The sequence below is a fragment of the Syngnathus typhle genome, linkage group LG5 (assembly GCF_033458585.1).
Source record: "Syngnathus typhle isolate RoL2023-S1 ecotype Sweden linkage group LG5, RoL_Styp_1.0, whole genome shotgun sequence".
Classification (NCBI taxonomy): Eukaryota; Metazoa; Chordata; class Actinopteri; order Syngnathiformes; family Syngnathidae; genus Syngnathus; species Syngnathus typhle.
This window is the reverse complement of record NC_083742.1, coordinates 19,039,933-19,059,579: the sequence shown is the minus strand read 5'-3', so window position 1 is coordinate 19,059,579 and position 19,647 is coordinate 19,039,933. Positions and strand designations below refer to the sequence as shown.

At 42.6% G+C, this 19,647-nt stretch overlaps 1 protein-coding gene across 2 annotated transcripts in view; it reads left to right on the top strand.

Moving 5' to 3' along the window:
• The window catches only part of arb2a (ARB2 cotranscriptional regulator A), a 101,863-nt gene extending 85,100 nt beyond the window's left edge, over positions 1–16,763 (top strand). For both annotated transcript variants that reach the window (XM_061277757.1, XM_061277756.1), the window contains one exon: positions 14,819–16,763. In XM_061277757.1, the coding sequence (XP_061133741.1) occupies positions 14,819–14,979 (161 nt within the window). In that variant the 3' untranslated portion in view covers positions 14,980–16,763. The remainder of the gene's footprint in view (positions 1–14,818) is intronic.
• The last annotated feature ends 2,884 nt before the right edge of the window (positions 16,764–19,647 follow it).

The following is a 19,647-nucleotide window of genomic DNA, read 5'->3' as shown; positions in this document are numbered from 1 at the left end:
CTTAATATATTTTACAGTTAAACATTTCCTTGTTTTTTACCGAAAAATAATCATTCGATTAATCGTGATTTCAATTACTACCAAAATAATCGGAATTGATATTTGTTTAAGATAAATTTTGGGCGATTATTTTTTTCGGGTGATTGTCCAGAGGCAGTGCACGAAGCATACAGAGTTTTTCGGACAGGCAGAGATCAAGATTAAGTATTGACGAGCTTGGGGTCGGGCCAAGGATCTACACGAGCTTGAAATAAACAGTGCGCGGCGCTTGGCCAGTCATTACAGCGCAGCCGCCCCGAACCAGTCGATAAGCTATTATAACCATGCAAATTGTGGCCAAATCACGATGATATCACAGCCCTGTCCAGCCACCGTTGTTGGTAGCCAGCACCAATGTGTAGAATCATGAGGAGAATCACAACTTTGTGCAGCATTAGTGCTAGCAGTAGTGGTCGATTTATACGAAAGCTAGTTTTGATCAAGCAATTGATTTTGACAACGGTATAGTTTCCCAACATTACTGTGCAAAAGTGGACTTATTTGCTGTCATTTATTTTGCGATTTCTGTTTTGTGCATACACTTTACGACTGTTGTTTTTTCTATTTGTCTTTGTCTAACCTATCAGATTTTGATATTGCCATTATTTATGAAATTATTCGGCTGTTTCATGAGTTCATCAGAGCTCCAGCGCCCAAATGAAAGTAGGAGTCTTGTCGACGACAGTCATGTTGAGATTTTAGAATACAGTCACACATTTGTCGCTCAAACTCACATGTTCATTGACTCGTAGATGGGCAGCGATTAATCAGAGAACTGTGAAGAAGTTCATGATTAGCCCGGAAAGCTCTGAGGCATGCTAATTGAATCAGAAAATTAGCTACAGAACTAGCTGTTGCTCGTAGCAGGTGCCAGCCCACTCAACTGTGGAATAAGGTAGTTAAGTCGCATTAGCAACAGTAAAAAAAAAAAAAGAAAAATTCCTTGAAATGGAACAGTTCGATTTTCTGCCTATTTTCACATCCCCAGTCTGGAACGCAGCCACCTTAGCTAACGCTGCTTGCTTGCAGCACAAAGACAATAATCCTGTCGCTGTAAAATATCAGCGAGTGTAAAAGAGGGATTTATTATCGGAGTGAATGTCTTTCCGCGTGTTGTTATTTTTTGATGGACGTCCTATCTGTTCACTACCTGGAGAGCAAACCCAACTGTGACTGTGTCAAGCAGATTTGTCATCCTGACATCTGTGAGCGACTAAACTAGTTGGGACAGTGCAGCTTGACTAATGTATATTCATTGAAAAACATATTAAAAAAAAAATCCCCGTCAGGTATTTAGTCGGGCTTCAAATGAATCCTCTGTCAATGCAGCATTATCAACACATTCCCTCTCTCTTCCTCGACTTTGTCTCATCCCCGCTGAGAGGAAAAAAAGTCCACTCCCACTCTTCAACGGTGAAGCATTCAAATGGAGGCAACGGGAAAGTTTGCTTGATCAGCTTTTAAATAAGAAGACCCGCTGCGTAATGAGCCTTCAGGCACTTTGACAAAGTCTAACTTAACTTTCAGTGTTTACCAGGTCATCGCAAGTCTGAATATGTTATCAGTTGGAGCGTACAATAACAAAACAGAGCCATATGGTGCGTTCCCGGAATTGATTTGTTTCTTTTTTTCTTTGATGCGTTGAGCATAATTTCCGCCCGCGCAGTTCTCGAAGAATCGGATCAAGTCTTTTGTCACGCCTTAAACTTTGGAATGACAAAAGTCCAAATATTTCCAACAATGTTTTTTCTCCCTGATGTCGTTAAGTCAGCCCTGCATCTTATTAAACATCTGAAGGGCAACTCTTCAAGCTACGCTGGAGACCTTTAGCTAGACTTGACCTCAGTCTGTTTCGATAAGCTTTGGAGGATTGTACGGACACTCCGTGTAATCTCCATGATGTCGAATACAAATTCCCCACGCAGCAACAAGGTGACCAGGAGAGAAACCTGTAGCAAAGTGTCACTCAAGCAACCCTCATGGTACTCACCAAGTCCATCTAGCAGCCAATAATTCGAATACGAAGAATTGATTTTCAGATCTATTTTCCATGAGTCATTGGCTAATGACTGAAGACCTGGCCAAAATAATTGTTTTGAACCTGGGCCTCACTTTACTCTCACGCTCCCTAATGCATTTCCCCTGTATGAGGATTTACATTAATGAGATTGAGGTTTTTAACAGCTCATGGCTCGCTCCGTTCCCGTTACTGCCTGACACCAACCTTTACTTTCCACCTCACACCCTTCACTGTAAGTCTGAGCCCAAACCTGCCCGGGGGGTTACCCTGAGTGCCAAAGGTGCATTGAGTGACGTGGTACTCTGGCTGACCTCCGGTAGCTTGGCAGGGCTGCCTCCCTAATGAGATTAACTGGGTAATGCCGACTCTGTGTCTGTTTCTCCTGCCGCCCTGTCCGGCCCACCCCGGGGTTCTTTATTTAGCCAGCTGCAGGGCAGGGTGCGCCAGCATTCACAGGTCGAGGGCAGGACGCATGGCCAAAGCCCGACATTATCCCGCAATCCTGTCCATCTGAACCCGGTGGATGTTATCATTAGCCATTTTAGCAAGTGGCAATGAAACGCCCACCTCCTTTGTCACAGAGTGCTTTCATGAGAGCCTTCCACATGCAGGGTGGGGGCGTGGAGGGTCTCCCATAGCACAGGTGTGTGGCCCTCAACGTGAGGGTCACTTTTATCCGACAGCGCGTGACAGCACCTGTGAGTCTGACAGTGCTGCTGAAGCCAGCTCATGTATCCAGTTGTTCTTGCTTTATGTGTGGAAACGTCGATGTGTCGGGAACACCTGTTTGGATCTAGCTGTAGGGCGCAGACGGGTTCAGATTCCACCCAAACAAACATACGTTACCAATCGTCTCTCCTGGCTGCATGCCAGCGTATGTCTCCGTGTTCTGTACCTGCCATTTGCGTTGTGGGATTGTGTTCCAGGGTCTGCTTTTATGGGGATGTCATGTCTTTCTTGGCTTTGCGACTGCTCCTGATCACAATGGCATCGGGTTCTCGATTCAACTCGACTGTGTGCGTAGGGTGCTTTAAAACAATCACGGACGGTGGGACGAGACCTTTTAAAGATCTGGAAACAATTGGGTTTTTTTTAATTAAATCTGGCTTGGTCAAACGAGTACCGTAATTTTCGGACTATACGTCGCACACGAGTAGAAGTCGCACCAACCATAAAATGCCCAAAAAAGTGAAAAAAAAAAACCATATATATGTATATAAGTCGCTCCTGAGTATAAGTCGCCCCCCCCACCCAAACTATGAAAAAAATACGTGATTTATAGGCCGAAAATTACGGTAGGTTGAGGAATGTTGCGTGTTGCCATCGAATATCAGAGGAAAAAGTGAGACAGAGCACATGAAGTGAAAAGTGTCACGGGGGGAGTGTGATAATCTGATTAAGAAAGTATGTATGAAAGAATGGGGTAACATCAAGAGAGAAGAAAATATAAAGGCACGCTGGCTCGAGTATGTAGAAAAGAGAAAAAAAAAAGAGTTGGAGGGAGCATCCTGTGAATGCGAGTGGATTGTAACATCATACTGTGGATTCCCTCGTGAGACGGTTGGAGATGCAGCGCGCTCTCCTGCCGCGTGCAGCGAGAGGCGGCTTTGCCGGCGCGTCGACGTACAAGGAAAAAAAAAATAAAAGAGCAAAGCCGAGAAAAACGCACTTCCTTCCCCAGGAGACACAGTGGGAATTTGGTGCGTGCACAAATACTACAGTATGAGGCCCGCAAGTTGCCATCGCAGATAGCTGAGGAAGAAGGCAAAAGGTAGAAGGCACAAAGGGGAAAAAAAAAAAAAAACAAGAATTGATCCGGAGCTGGAGTTTACAGTGCCACTCAATCGGCCATTTTAAACATAAGCGGCCATTTTAATTCAATTGAATTAGAGCCTGGGCTTGATTTGTTTAAAAGTCGAGGGAAGAACGTCAGCCATAACTTGCTCATTTGAATCGTTTCATCGGAGATTCACACATCCTTTGCCTTTTTCACCTTCACACGCGCCGTATCCACACACACACACACCGCTGTCATTCATTCATAGAGACACACGTACGCTAAGTTAAAACAGTCACCCTCGAGGCCTTATGTGGAAGGAGCACTGCCTGGGAAAGTGATAGCGAGAGAAAAGAGGCTCTGGAGAGAGAGAGAGAGTTATCTCTTTGGATGTCATTGAAGGGGCGCCTCTTTTCTCTCCGCCGCTCCTTTCCCTCGTCCGCAACTTGCCGCTCTCTTGTTCCACGTTGGCTGGCTCCCATCGCGCTCGCCTCCTCCAGCGCTAGGCAGACAGTCCAAGGACAAAGTGGAGATATGCTGGGAGCGGTCGTCTGTCCGTCACTGAGTCTTTGAGGCTGTTCTCCCTTCGTCCTGACAGTTTTGGAGATGAGTCCGTTTAACCCCCTGATGCTTACATCACTTATCGTGACATACGCGAGAGCACAACGTGAGATTTAAGATGCAACGAAAGCGCGGTACAACTCGGCTCTAATGTGGAGGTCGCGCCCTTGTGTTTTAAGATTGTTGCAGTACTTTTGCAAACTCCTCAAAAAGACAGACGGAATGTTAAAACTAGGGTCAGGGTTTCAAACAAAGGTTTCAAACTAGGATTTAAAACTAAGGTCGAGGTTTCAAACTAGGGTTAGGGTTTCAAACTAGAGTTAAGGTTTTAAGGTAAGGTTTAAAACTAGGGTTGGGGTTTCAAACTAGGGTTTCATACTAGGATTAGGGTTTCAAACTAGGGTTAGGGTTTCAAACTAGGGCTAACGTTTTAACCCTTAGAAGCCATCAATTCTTCTTAGGTGACATTTTCCTTTTCTTTTCCAGACCTCGAGCACACACAAACACAAAACCTCCCCACACATACACTACCGTTCAAAAGTTTGGGGTCACAAAATTGTTTCGGTGACCCCAAACTTTTGTAAATGTTATTATAATAAAATATTATGAATTAAATATTATAAATTATATCTTATATTTGTATAAGATTATATATAATCTATGAATATTAGTATACATATATATTATAAGATTTTTTACACAGAAGATTATATATATAATCTATAAATAATTATCTAAATAAATATATACACTACCGTTCAAATGTTTGGGGTCACCCAAACAATTTTGTGACCCCAAACTTTTGAACAGTAGTGTACAAAAAAAAACGCTCCGATTTCTGACCTCTCTCCTCACACCACACAACATGGAAGGCGGACTTCTCCCTCGGCGTGCCTACGTGTGTGAGCGCATGTGTGTGTGTGTGTCAGACAAAACTACTCCTTCTCTCAGACAAACAAGGGAAATCCTCCTTGTCTTGCCATGTCCATCACAGGCCATCTCACTGTTCCAAGGCACGTGGGCGCCAGTAAAGCTTCCCTCAACCTCCCGGGCTCCAATCTCTCGACCCAGCACACACACACACACAGAAACATATCGTAGGCAGGCCCCTTGGCTCCAGCCGGGTTCCCCTGACGCAAGGACACACGCAGACAGGAAGTTGGAAGGGAGCTTTGTGTCCATTTGGAAGGCTTGGGGTCACGCCCGCTCTCCAGCCTGCGGCTTCCTCCCACTCCATCATTCCATAAACATCCCCGCCACCAAAGGCGCTCCAACACTAATAACATCACTCATGTTTTGATTCGGCGCTGCACATCTACGTGAGTTTGACTCCTGTTTGCGTTATATCACCTCAGCCGTCATCTCGTGTGTGCCCTGAAAGCACACAAGCCACATTCACCCTCACACACACATGTACACTAAATCGGAGTCATCCACTGATCTTGTTGAGTGTGTGTCAACTCCATTAGCACATTCCCCCGATAGGGCCAGAGCACTCTTATCTACGGCGACCCATTAATTACACTTTGTTCCCTTAAGTGATCTATTTCAGACCTGTCCCGCCCTCAACACCCACTCCCTGCTATCTCCAGCCCTGCCCCCGTTCCTCGCCCCCACCTGACCTCGCTCTTCTTCTCCCTACTTCATCTGCTGTCCTCTCTCTAGCTCACCGCCCCGACTCCCGGCCTTCGTTCCCGTCGTACATAAACACATGTAAATGGTGATCGGGCGGGATCGCAAGGTCGTGTGCCGAGTAGTTGGAAATGTGAATAGCGGGTGCCCGTTTGAGACAAAAAGCCACTTGAGGCTCACGTGGTGCTCTCCTCGTCTATTCTCGTGTTAAATGTGCAGTGTGTGAAAATCCTAAAGTTGTTGGGTTGTCACATCCGCATCTCGTATTTGGTGCCACCCCCCTCTGTTAATCGCAGGGGTATGGATCTTTGGTAGGTTTTTCTTCACGCTCAAAAGTTTAGTGTGATGCAAGCGATGTGTCATTGCGATGACTATCTTTTCCTTGTCACAGTTTTATATCTTGTGTAAAAAAAAAACAAAGAAGGTACACTACCGTTCAAAAGTTTGGGGTCACAAAATTGTTTGGGTGACCCCAAACCTTTGAACGGTAGTGTAAATATTATTATACTAAAATATTATGAATTAAATATTATAAATGATATCTTATATTTGTATAAGATTATATATAATCTATGAATATAAGTATACATATATATTATAAGATTTTGTACACAGAAGATTATATATATAATCTATAAATAATTACCTAAATAAATATATACACTACCGTTCAAAAGTTTGGGATCACTCAAACAATTTTGTGACCCCAAACTTTTGAACGGTAGTGTATATCAGCATGGAAATTGCTGAGGCCAGCCCAAGGTTGGACATTAATAAGGTCCTTTTTTTTTAAGAGGGGGGAAAAAATTCTTTTCAAATATGACTGCATGTTCCTTGACGTTAATACCTTCAGGTATGAAATATTACCTTGCATAGGACAATCATTGGTGTATTGAACTTCCCTAACCTGGCTCTTGAAAGCGGGCTCTATGCAAGGTGTGTGTGATCACCATGGCGGCTGTGTGCACCAGGGTGGGGGTTCTCCCTCTCAAGGCTGTCTGTCTATTCACTGAGCAGCCTGCCGTTCTTACAGGTGCAGGGGGGCCCTCTCGTAGACCCCCACCCATTTCCCCTCCTCCTCCACCGCCTCTTTTGTCACTCAATGATGTGTGCACGTCTCAAATGGTGCATATTTGTGTGAAAGTGTGTGTGTTCCTCTTCGCCCGCCTTTTGTCCTGAAGGTGCCAAGGAGAGTCTGAAACCGCATGCGTGTCTGCTTGTCTGTGTGTTTGGGACCTCATTGTGTTGAAGTGGTGCTGAGGTTGTGCGCTTGTGTGAGCGTGGAAAAGTGGAGTGGTGCATTTTGATGTTATATGTTTGAATGTGCACATGCGTGCGTCATATATGTATGTGTTTGCTAATAGCCAATTTCTTTTTTTTCCCGGGGCCTCCTTTGCTGATTTTTTGAGATGCATGTTGGCTAAAAAGCTCAATAGGCCAAAAGAAAATAAAAAATTGCGTGGCGAACTAGCAGATTGCATTGAATAAATTATTTTTATTTATTCAGAAGGCACTGGAGGACGGTTGGATTTTTGGATTGTCATTTTTTGGGCTCTCGTCTCAAACTCCTGGACTGTAAATTCATATTTGTGTATAGATTGGCACGTATTAATATTGTATTATTTTTGATGTGTCACATACACCAGCTTCCTGTTTTGAAAGTGTCTCCGTTGCACTTCCCCGTCATAAAACGGACGTGAATACCTGTTGGGTGACATGACGTCACACACACACACACACACGTAAATCCTGTTTGGAGAAGTTGTCATACTTTTGTCTCTTATCTGCTCAGTGCACATTCCAAATTGTATTATTTTGGTGTTGTAAACAATCCAACTTCCTGCGTACGTTTGCCGTACTTTTGTGATTACCGTAATTTTCGGACTATAAGTCGCACCGGAGTATAAGTCGCACCAGCCATAAAATGCCCAAAAAAGTGAAAAAAAACATATATATGTATATAAGTCGCTCCTGAGTATAAGTCGCCCCCCCACCCAAACTATGAAAAAAAAACGCGACTTATAGTCCGAAAATGACGGTATATTTGCCCGTGCTGAATGCAAATCAGCGAGTATTTTGTCTTCTTTCTCATCTACGGATTTATATTAGTTGATGATTGTTTTAAATCACCATTTACTTTTCAAGTTAGATGTCACAGAATTGAAACTCCAAACACCAAGGTCAGAACTGGAATTCGAACCTCAATATGCTAACTATTCATCGTGCCGACTAGCACATCCCATATAAAATGTCACTTAAGTGCGAGCCATTCAATTTTACTAATAGCACTTGTTGCTTTTATTTTCAAGTGTCTGATCCCATCCGCGTGGAGAAGAATAAAACAATTAACAGCGAGCCATGCTACGAAGGCCGAAACGTGCACAACCTTTTGTGTTCTACCCAAGAGACGAGGGCGGCCAGAGTTCCACACTGCTATCTAATAGCTCGCTCTGTCCTTGGGTTGGGGTTATCTTGTAGCTACTTTGCTTTGAGTCTATAAAAGCGAGGAGGGTCCTTTATCAAATCCAAGGCCACTTATTCACATCAATATTCAAAAAAAAAAAAAAACTTTGGTAGGAGGTGTGAAGGAGCTTAGTGACGAGATTGACGAAGAAATGACACTACGGCACTTTTTGGTGAATTACTTTGATGCTTTTTACCTACAAGGACAATTTTTTTCCTGAAACGTTTTTGTTTAAACTTTGATGTATTTATATTTATTACTCTTGAAAATGGAATGAAAAACCCGCTTATGAATTCAGTGACATTGTGCTTTCTCTCAACTGTTTTTGAATTCCAAGCGTGTTGCCACGCCGGCCCCTGTAGCTAGCGTTTCACGTTCCTCATCTCCGGGCGTTTAATGAGTTCTGCCTTGTTTTTGTTCAACAACAATAATAAGACAAGTAATTAAAAGCGCCACAAAGGGGAGACGCAGATCCCACTTAACTGACTAGCATTAAAAAACATTTGCATTCCACAGGAAGGAGCCGTCGTGCAACAGCAAGTTCTGTTTTGATAGATGTCTATTTGTTTTTTTGTCTTTCATTGTATTCAACCTTAGCGGTGTGTTGATTTTTATTAAAAATTAGATGCAGGGTATAGCGTAAACAAATCCTGATTAAGAGCCCGTCAGTTGCGGATGTCTTCACCCTGAGTGGAAATTGTGTCGCGGGGGGAGGGGCATAGATTTGGATTTAATTAGCTTTTGGAGTGAAGACGAGGAGGGGGAGTGCGTTTGTGTGACAGCGCGACTGAGCAACTGTCACCTGCCCAGGCTCCCTTTGACCTCATCTTCAGCGGCAACACACGGGCCTCACACGGGCCATTCTTGACCTTTCTGCAAGACGAAAACACGCACCGCACATACGAGAGAACGTTTAATATCAGAGAGCGTCAGCGGCGGAAATCCGAGCGTCTGACAAGCAGGATATAGATAGCGATCCGTGCAACAGATAGTTTGCACAAACAGCGGCCCGGCTTGGGTTACATCCCAAATGCGCTGGCCGGCCCCACATCGAGATAAAACAAAAGCTTAGGTTACCGTCGTTAGGAAATCGATAAGAAAATGCTTTGTTTGTGCGCCATTCGGATCCAAAAGGAAATGAGAAAATGTTTGCTTCTGCGTCTTTTAATATCATCTGCCATTTTTCCACGTTTCTACTGTTATTTAATCATCCGGCGACTATTTTGACTTTCATCAAATTGTTTCAAGAATTGTAATTCACCTTGTGGACAAAAAACTTTACATTCCCCGTGTCCTAAAGTAAGTCCTCTCAATAAATGTTTTCCGTAGATACGGCCCCTCTTTGCATCAGTGTAATTACGAATCACCGAGGGGAGAGAAAAAAAAAGAAAACAAGTTTGATTCAAATAAAATGGGCCATTTGTATACAAGCAATTAACTGTTGCAACTTTAAATAATGTCGCCCAGATGGAACCTAATTATAGTCGGCACGCTTTGATTCAGGCTTTCTGTCGGAGTATCACTCGGGGCGTCACTTTGGCTTTTCAGTCACCTAGCGTTTGTTTTGAAATTGGTGACAATCAGAGCAGATTACCATTTGCAACAGCGTGCGGCATTTGCCGCGCCGGGGAAGAAAGCCTTGCCCATAGCTATGGAGGACTTTCTGTGTTTCCTTTTTAACCGCTCTCCTCCTCTCTTGTTCCCTTTCCCCACTGCACACAAACGATAACAACTGCGTTTGTAGGGAGAGGAGGGAAGGTGTGTGCGTGCGTGCGCCGTGCATGTGGAAATGCTTGCAAGTGGCAAATGGCTGTATAGCCGTGTAGACACAGGGGATCAAACAGTCAGTCAATTACCCTGAGAGGTCTTCAGTGGCTGTGACAGAGGACGAGGCTAAATATCAGGGATCAGATACGCAGTGTGGCTGTGACAAAAGTGATACAGCCTGCACACACGCATGCGCACGCACGTCAACAGCCAATTGCAGGGCGGAAATAGTTCACTAAAAACGCTACATACAAAATTTTAGGTTTATTGCTTTTATGGAACATGCAGGCATTACATAAAATGTTACAATTTTTGGAATACTTTATTTTTTTTAATTTATATATATACCGTTTTTTTCCATGTATAATGCGCCCCCATGTATAATAGGCACCCTAAAAATGGCATGTTGATGCTGGAAAAAAGCCTGTACCCATGTATAATACGCACCCAAATTCTGACTCCTACTTAAGTCCGTAAACGTAAAATGATTTCAGAAAAAAGATCTTTGGGAACAACCGGATGTTATTCTGCCGGTCAGTATCACTGCGCATGCGCTAGCAAACTCGATAGCGAAGAAATGTTTCGGATTTGTGTAGGGTACATTGTGACAGCAAACAAGCAGATGATCGAGCAAGCGTCTGATACCAGAGCATTGTGTTCGTATGGAGCGTGTTTGACGTGAACAGCAGAGAAGAAAGCGCATCTGTAATGGCGGCCTCCGTATCATATCCGGATTTAAAAAAAAAAATAATATATATTTTTTTTGTACCCATGTATAATGCGCACCCCAGATTTTAGGACAATAAATTAGTTAAATTTTGCGCATTATACATGGAAAAAAACGGTATACATAAGACATGGACTTAAAAGACACAAGCCATTTTTTTATTTCCCATAACATCAATGCAAACTCCCCCCCAAAATATTTCAATGACAGATTTGCCTTTGCAACGTTTTAGTTGAATTGCTCATAAATACATCCACTTATCTCTTGATAAACATTTTCATTCCGTGGCTAAAATGTACTCTTGTCTTGTTTATGGGGTCACTTTCCACTCACAGCGTATAACTGGAGGACACCTCATTGATCCCCACATCTTTTAAAGATATTAATTTGATTTGTGCCGTGGATGAGGTCATCCCTCACCGCCCGCCGCCGCCGCCGCCGCTACCACCCTTTCAGTCTTTAGTGGCTGGCCGTTGGGGTTCCACCTGTAAATCAGCCATCCCATCACAACATCCATTAGGTGGCACACACTTGGCCAATTAATTGAAGGTTGCGCTTACGCTGTTAAAAGGCCTATTTAGTTTGTCAGCCCTCAATTCGGGGCGGAGCTTAAGAGTCATCAAAGGGGCACGGGCTCATCTACGACGCCCCCCCTGGTGACCCCCAACCGACAGTATCGCCATGGAAAGCTTGGCGGCGTTTGTTTGGAGTTCACCGCCAGTTCAGGATAAACGTTGAAGCATTGATCGCTTGTGTCAGGGGAGTAAAACGGACAAAGCGCAAGTCAAAAAGGAACATTTCGCCTCAAATTGGATATAAATGATAGATAAGCGGTGTGAGAAAGTTGTGTCGGATTTTCCGGAGGCGCGCCCCACTCTCGTCCAGAATGTCTGATTGTCAGACGGCTAGACTCGACCCAAGGTGCTGACTTCGATCCACAAAGAACCCTAACCCACACAACACCGTAAAAAAGAAAAAAAAAAAAAGTTTACGCCCGAGCTCTCGGCTCTTGTACACACACAAACACACACTCGTACGCGACGTGTCTGTTAATGCATCCAGGCAGAGGTCAATCTAATAAACATGGGGTCGGCGCAGTGGTCATCAGAGGCCCGTCGACGGTGAGAGAGCCTTTAAGGTGGCGCCTAATTGTATCCCCGCGGCCTTCTAGTCTATCTTTTTATAGCCAATCTCCTCTACACGCCGGAGGAAGGAGAAAGCAAGAAAGCAAGGTTGCAGTTTTCCACATTTTTCTGCTCACCGCGTGAAGTGATTTTAGATACCGAGCTTATCCTTTTTTAATCCTCCGTAGAAAATTAGGAGAGCCTATTTTAATATTCTTATCGTGGCAAACAAATACAGGTAGCGACAAAAAAGAAGTCTAAGTATGCAGATAAAAAAAAAAAAAAAAGATTCTAAACACAAAACGCATTACTTCCAGGGATGTGTTCACTCATTCCTATGTCTGTAAACACAAAAGTCTAAATATCTGCTCTCTGAAAAATTTAATCTCCCACTGGGAGGTTGGGGAAAAAAAACGAAAGAAAAAAACTCTTCTCAAGTTCAGTCGCAGGTAGTCGCAAAGCAGCTTCAGTTTCTAGCCTGAAGGTTATTGTATGTTTATTTGTCAATGTAGTAGCTAAGAATACAAAAAAAATGTTGATCAAATTTGTGAGCCAAAACATTAATTACAAGTAAGCATCATGTGTGTTGAACGAAATGAAAAAAATAAAGCACTGAAACATTTACTGAACAAATCAAACACACAAATACAAAATGGAAATGGAAGGCATTTATTACTTTTTCACCTTTTATTTTAATGTTTAAATGTATTTATACTTGATACTACAGTGCGTTGATCAAACATGCTTACCGCAATTTTTGGACTATAAATCGCAGTTTTTTTCATAGTTTGGGTGGGGGGGGGCGACTTACACTCTGGAGCGAATTATATACATATATATGGTTTTTTTTTCACTTTTTGGGGCATTTTATGGCTGGTGCGACTTATACTCCGGTGCGACTTATAGTCCTAAAATTACGGTATATTGTCTATCTACATCAGTGGTTCCCAAACTTTTGCAGGCTGGCGCCCCCTTTGGCTCCCCAGTGAATTCCTAGCGCCCCCCTCCTACCCCCCCCCCGGCACATATGTAAAGAACACCTCTTTCTTGATATTTGGTTTGCTGCAATTTGAAAAGACAAAAGGTTAAAAACAAATGTGTATTTCACAAATAAAACCCAATTTGGTATTTAGTAAACAAATTTAATTTTTTAGCAGTTTTAACGGTTTCAGCAACATAGAACTGTAAATAAACATTCAACCAGTAACCTTCATTGTCTCACACGTAATATTAATGGGATGGATGTGCTTGGTGCAGGGACATAAGCTTCTCAACATCAGGCTGGAACTCACTAAGAAGAAGTCGTAGATCCCCGCGGTCAGTCATTTTCAGTCGGTTTCTTTGCTTGGAAAGAAGCAAGGTGACTGCATTGAAGCCTGGTTAGTTAGCCTGTCGCCACATATTAGCTTTGCGAGCTCGACTGGGGAAACATGTCACGTGACCGGGACGAGCGTCTTGACCTGAATTAATTGATCGTCGATAAAAAAAAAATTCTGTGCGGCTTGGCGGCCCGGTACCAAGTGACCCACGGACCGGTACCGGGCCGCGGCCCGGTGGTTGGGGACCATTGCCCTAACCAGCTCAACACAACACAACACGGCGCGTTCTGGCGAGTCCCCAATTTCATGTTGACTTGAACTCAAGATGATGTTGACCGCCAGAATGCGGTTTTTATTATAAGATAAAATTCTGAACATTACAAGCTTGAAATTACAAACCTGAGCTTTTGCTTTTGTAGCTATGCTGTCGTATCTGACTGGGCCAGAGCGGCGTGCGTGTTGTGTACAAATCGACTGCCGCCCCCCTACCGCCCCCCTACCGCCCCTTTCTTCCTCACCGCCCCCCCAGAGCTTTCCACCGCCCCCAGGGGGGCGGTACCGCCCACTTTGGGAACCACTGATCTACATGGTTTGCTCCACCATTTGTGTTCAAAACACAGCAACACTTATGCTATTTGTTAGTCTAGTCACAAAACACCTTCAACTTGTTGGGTAGCCGTCGCAAGATTTCCTCATGGCGGGCACTCCGCCGCCAAACCGAGGTTCTCTGTCGCCTCAATCACTAGCTTAGACGAAACATAAGAACCTGAGGTGCGTGTACCAGATTTCAAAATGCAGCGTGACCCCAACTTGGGAACCGGCTAACCTGGAAGCGAGCATAGGGAAACCCAGCACGAGTAGACGACAAGCCCACCCCATATAGTTGCCGCTTTTACCTCAATCGACTCTTTAGAGGGAAGTCCCGCCGCTCCACTGGTTTCGCTTAGTGCATCCTTTGTGCAGAACGGCGGTTTTGTTTGGAAGGCCTGAAATGGAAAGAAGACCGAGCAACGGTGTTGATTATCAACTGTCTGCTTGGATAACATGAAGTCTGTCCCGTTGGCCCAGCGGGTCAGAGGCTGTACTGACTCTCATGAGTCGGGCCTGAGAAGTCCGCCGAGGGAGTAGATAGAGAGTCTTAAAGTCTGAGCTTTTATTTTTTTTGGGGCTTTCATCATTCTTTTGATATCAGATTTATTTCTACTGAGCTAGTGCAAAGCCTTCCAGTTTTGGTGTGGATCAGGGAACGAACGATGTTGTGTTGTAGTTCCCTGATACAAAGGTGAGTTTTAATGATGTCATCATTTGTGAGATCATATACATTGTACATAAAGTTGGATTTTGAGTTTAAAAGTTTGTGTATGCATTTTTGTGTGTCATTTGTGTAGGCACGGAACGCCACGAGTTGACCTCCTGGATGAGTTTCGATTCCATCTTCAGGTACTTCGGCAAGGTCGTGGAGACGAAACAGGACGAGAAGGCAGAGGAGACCTCCAGTACTGTTACCACGCGTAGCAGCGCACTCAAAAGCAAACACCAAGATTTGTAAATTGGAGTGTTTGGGGGATGAAGGAGGCAAAGGTTTTGGTATGTTTTTCTCGTTTTGTGTGACCGCCTTGTGTCGCTCCTTGTTTCCCTTCCAGCTTGACACACGAGCTTGTTTGTTGTTGGTGTTTTTGTAAGAGACGAGAGTTCGATTCAGTGTTTTGGACATCACAATAACGTTTTGTTTAGCTTTCTAAATGAGCGTAACTGTTAAAGCAATATTTGTGCTTCCCGAGGGTTTTATAGCCAAAATGGACACGGGATGGGTACAGTGCCCTGTGGCACGCCAAACATCAACCGTCCTGTTGTTAGAAATTTTATTTTCTTGCTTTTTTTTTTTTTTATTTCGCTCATGGTTATTGTAACAAGTATGTTTACCATTGTTGTGTTGTTTTTATGATTTATTTGTGGAACACCTCCACACGCAACTTTTTAAACTCACGTTTAACTTTGAGACATTCTGTTTTCTTGTACGAAATGTTCTTGGCTTCAGACAGTGTTGTGAAAAACGATTTGCTCTCTTTTCATCCTTTCCACATTTCAAGCTCATCAAACAAATGTAAATGACCATTGAAGTGGGTACATTTGAGAAGAGGGCAAATACTTTTTGTATGTTTGGAAAGATGCAAAGATACAACCAAAAGCGCTGATTACCTCAAATGCAACTCACCGAGCACCTTTAAAATCACTTAAAGTCGAGCATCAAATGGATTTAAGGGATATCGCATTTGAACAGAAGCCGTAAATCAGCTCTCAACACTCAATAGATGACACATGTCGGAAAATCCAAGATCTCACTGTTATTCTAAGCCTGAATGATGTTAGAGGAATATCTATTTTTTTTCCCCCTCCATTAAAGTCCTTTTCTTGTGTTCTTAGCTGTGACAACCGGCTGTTCAGTCGCACCTAATCTTGAGTATGTGACATAAACATGATAAGATTTTTTTAAGTTTCATAAACCACTCAAGGCTTAACGGAAGACGCTTCTAATGGGCGGCGACATTTGCCAAATCTCAAAGCTAATGCTAAATCTCATGATACCTCAGACACTTTCTTAAATATGTACTTTCCCCTTATTCCCCCTTCACTTCACATGGTGACTATTGTTTAACTTTTAGCTGTGAAATCCTATTTCTCCCCCACGCCCATTTTGTGTGTGTGTGTGTGTGTGTGTGCGGCTTAATGCTTTTGAGGATTATCTTTGTGCTGTAATGAGACAACTGTGCCTGATGGTTTCAAGGCCTAATTTCCTTTTAATTTGATTGCCAACTCTCCTGGTTTCAGCACAAAAAAAAAAAAATGATTTGCTTATTATTTGATTTGATGATTTTGGTTTCCAGATAACGTTGCTCGTCTTTCTGTTTTTGAAATCTGCTCATTTTCCCCTCTCTCCATAATTGTATATTGTTGCCTTGAGGGAACAAACAAGGCTCAGTGCTTCTTAATAACAAAATCGAACCGGAGATGAAAGAGCTGCCGAAAATCCAAAGCACCGCCTGCAAAGAAATAAAAGGGGATTTTTTTTTTGCCAATTTCTCCTCAAGACATTATTTTTCATCCTCGATTCTTCTTTGTATTTGTTTAATAAAATACCTGCATTCATGTTTGGATTTCATGAAAGGGCCGTGTGGTCAGTTTTTTTATTTTAATATCTTTTCTTAACAGTTGAAATGTTTCAAGTTCTTTAAAGGTTTGCATTTGTACTATACAATGGTTCGGTTATTGAAAACAACTATTAAAAACAACTTTCAAATGCAAATAAAGTTTTGCATTTTGGTTATGAATTTATCTTGCCATGGTTCATCAATTGAACATTTTTCATTTGTTTTTTTTTACTTGTTTAAAGTTGATTTTCTTTTTCATCCATAAATGTATTTGTGCTATTATAGAAAAGCGGGTATGATGACCTTATTCGCTGCTGTGGTTCCGTTTTAAACGCAGTTTCCCTAACTCCAACAAATAGTCCTTATAGGAAAGTTTGACTCTTTCATTTTTATGTGATAAAACAGTTGGAGCCGGTGAGAAAATGACATTTATTTAAAACTTGCTTTTAAAAACAAGGCGAAACGTCCAAAAATAATGTCGCATTGACACTCCTTTTGTCTGCCAGGCAGAATTATTTGTTGTCTCACATATTAGGCCTTCCAATTTCTATTAATTACAGTACAACAAGTGAAAGTCCTCTCCCGTCCTTACACACACACACACACACACACACTTTATTCTCACTACATATGACAAGTAAAAAAAAAAACGCACAGTTTGGCTCGATTTATTACCACGTCAACTTGTCAGGTCTTAATCCTTGCATTGAAACGACGCCTCATTTAATCCTCATGTGACTCCTTTAAGTGCATCATCTCTCCTTTTTTTTTTTCCACCCCCTACGTCTGTGTTTAATTCACAATGTGAACCCGTGGAGGACTCCTTGACATGGAAAACTTTTCTACTTGTTTGATATTTCAATTGTTTCATCCCGTTGAGAGAGTTGTTGTCACGCTTGCCTGCACTGGCCCTCTGTGCAAGTGTGTGTGCGTGTGTGTGATGTGCTCAGCAGCCCCTCTCGAGATCAACTCCCGCCAAAGGAGCCAGGCAGTTGGAATGTCACCCCTCTGACACACACACACACATTGGTGGGGATCACTGTCACGTCACTATTTGCATAATGATATGCTCAGCTCCGAGGAGGAAAGTAACCCCCGAATTTTACGGGTCAACTAACTGCAACAATCAATGTTTTATCGGCCCTACGAAGGGAAAAATATCTTGAACAAGCAGCCGTGCAGGAACGCTCTTTCTTCTCCCACCTCCTCCCTCGCCCACTCATCCGCTATCAATTCAATCCACTGGTCAGCAGCAATATTTCCAAGGCAATCTGGAAATACGTCATCATCAGCATTAGTACTGAACTCAGACTGCAGCCTTGAATTTCTTTCCCTCCAAATTTTGCATTTTGCGCCTCATCCAATGTATATGTTTATCTTATGTCTATTTCCAAATGTAAAATGCATGGTGGGTTTCCTTGCAACTCATTACATATTCATTGACCGGCACAAGAAGCTATTTAATCCAATGCAAACACGAAACAGCCCATCCATATAGGGTTAGAGTCTAATAGGGAATCACCACTGCCACAATCAGTTTAATAAGGGGGAAAAAACGCGCAGGTGTGGCTCCAAGTGGCTTTTGGCTGCAGCGTATTTGTATAAAGTCCATTTTTAGAAGGAAAGAAACGTTTGGTTGCAGGTTTTGGCCCGTAGACTAATAACCATGATACATTTTCACTTAAGTGTAAAGGACCTAAGATAGTGCCGTGCAGGACTTTGCTTGTGGGCGTGCGCGAGCGAGCGAGCGCGTGCATTTGGGCCAGCTGTTGGCAGCGTCGTTTGTAACGCTGTTGTTGAGTCCATTTGGCTTTAAAAGCAGCTTTCAGGCGCTCTCCCCTCACCGCCCCCTCAATTACACCTCCTCTGATTCTCTGCCGGCCGACCGGCCGGGCGGGCTCAGCTCTCCCGCGCGCATGCAGCAAAAAGAAGAAATGCATTTGAAGTCTGACTTTTTAAGATTTCCACCTCTAATTGATCTGTTTGTTATTTGGAAGACATTGGCTATGGCGTGCATGCACATTTATTTTTTTTTAATGCCTGACTAGAAATATATGTGCAGGTTACTATGCAACGTTATTTCAATACACTCTTTTTATATTTTTGACAACATTATTTTCAACTAAACCCATTCCATGCGTTGATTTAAGTAAATACAATTCAATTATACAAACCCAAATTAAAAAACCCAAAGGGCTACATGATTGTGGCTGCCTCAGCCACCCTCATTTAGTGGAACGCAATAAATTGTAGATTAAAGCATATACACGAGACAATGTTGTTTTTTTTCCGGCCTGTACAAATAATCAAACAAAAATGTATGCATTGTTTAATATTTAAACCGAACCATCTTCAAACATCTTCAGGGGCAATTTGCATTTTAAAAGCCCAAAACCACAATTTAACGAATGTACACAATTTGTTATATTTTCAGTGAATGAGATCCGTCATAGTTTCATTATAATACTATTACAGAGATTATGAAATATACTACATCTATATTTAATATAACATAACAGATTTGCAATATTTTTTTTAGTTCAATAATAACTTTTGTCATTATCAATACAACAAATGTGAAAAAAACACGAATTAAGATCTTGCCACCATAAAGCATGTTTTATTTGTTCTCAAACCAACGAAATAATCTGTAATTTAATCCCAGTCAACAATCAAAATCAATATATTTCCTTCATGGTCGTGATGGCGTATTGATTTATAGGTTATCTGCACACAAAAATAAAATTCAAGTTTGCTCGAAATCACATCAGAACGTTACTGCTTATATCACATCTGCAAATAAAATATGACTTCACAGTGAAATAGGTTAAATAGCACTTGAATTTTCATCAAAACAAAAATAGGAGGCATTGATTTTGCAATTAAATACACGGCCTAACTTTATTTTATTGATTACCCAAGCACTCTGCACACTTTCGAGTAAGAATAAAAAAAAAGGAAAGGAAGGAAAGAGAGTTCAAGGCAATATGAAATCACCACATTATAGGTGGGTTTCATCATGTGTGCGCGCATCCCTCCGAGGATAAACACGCCGTGCGTGGGCTGCG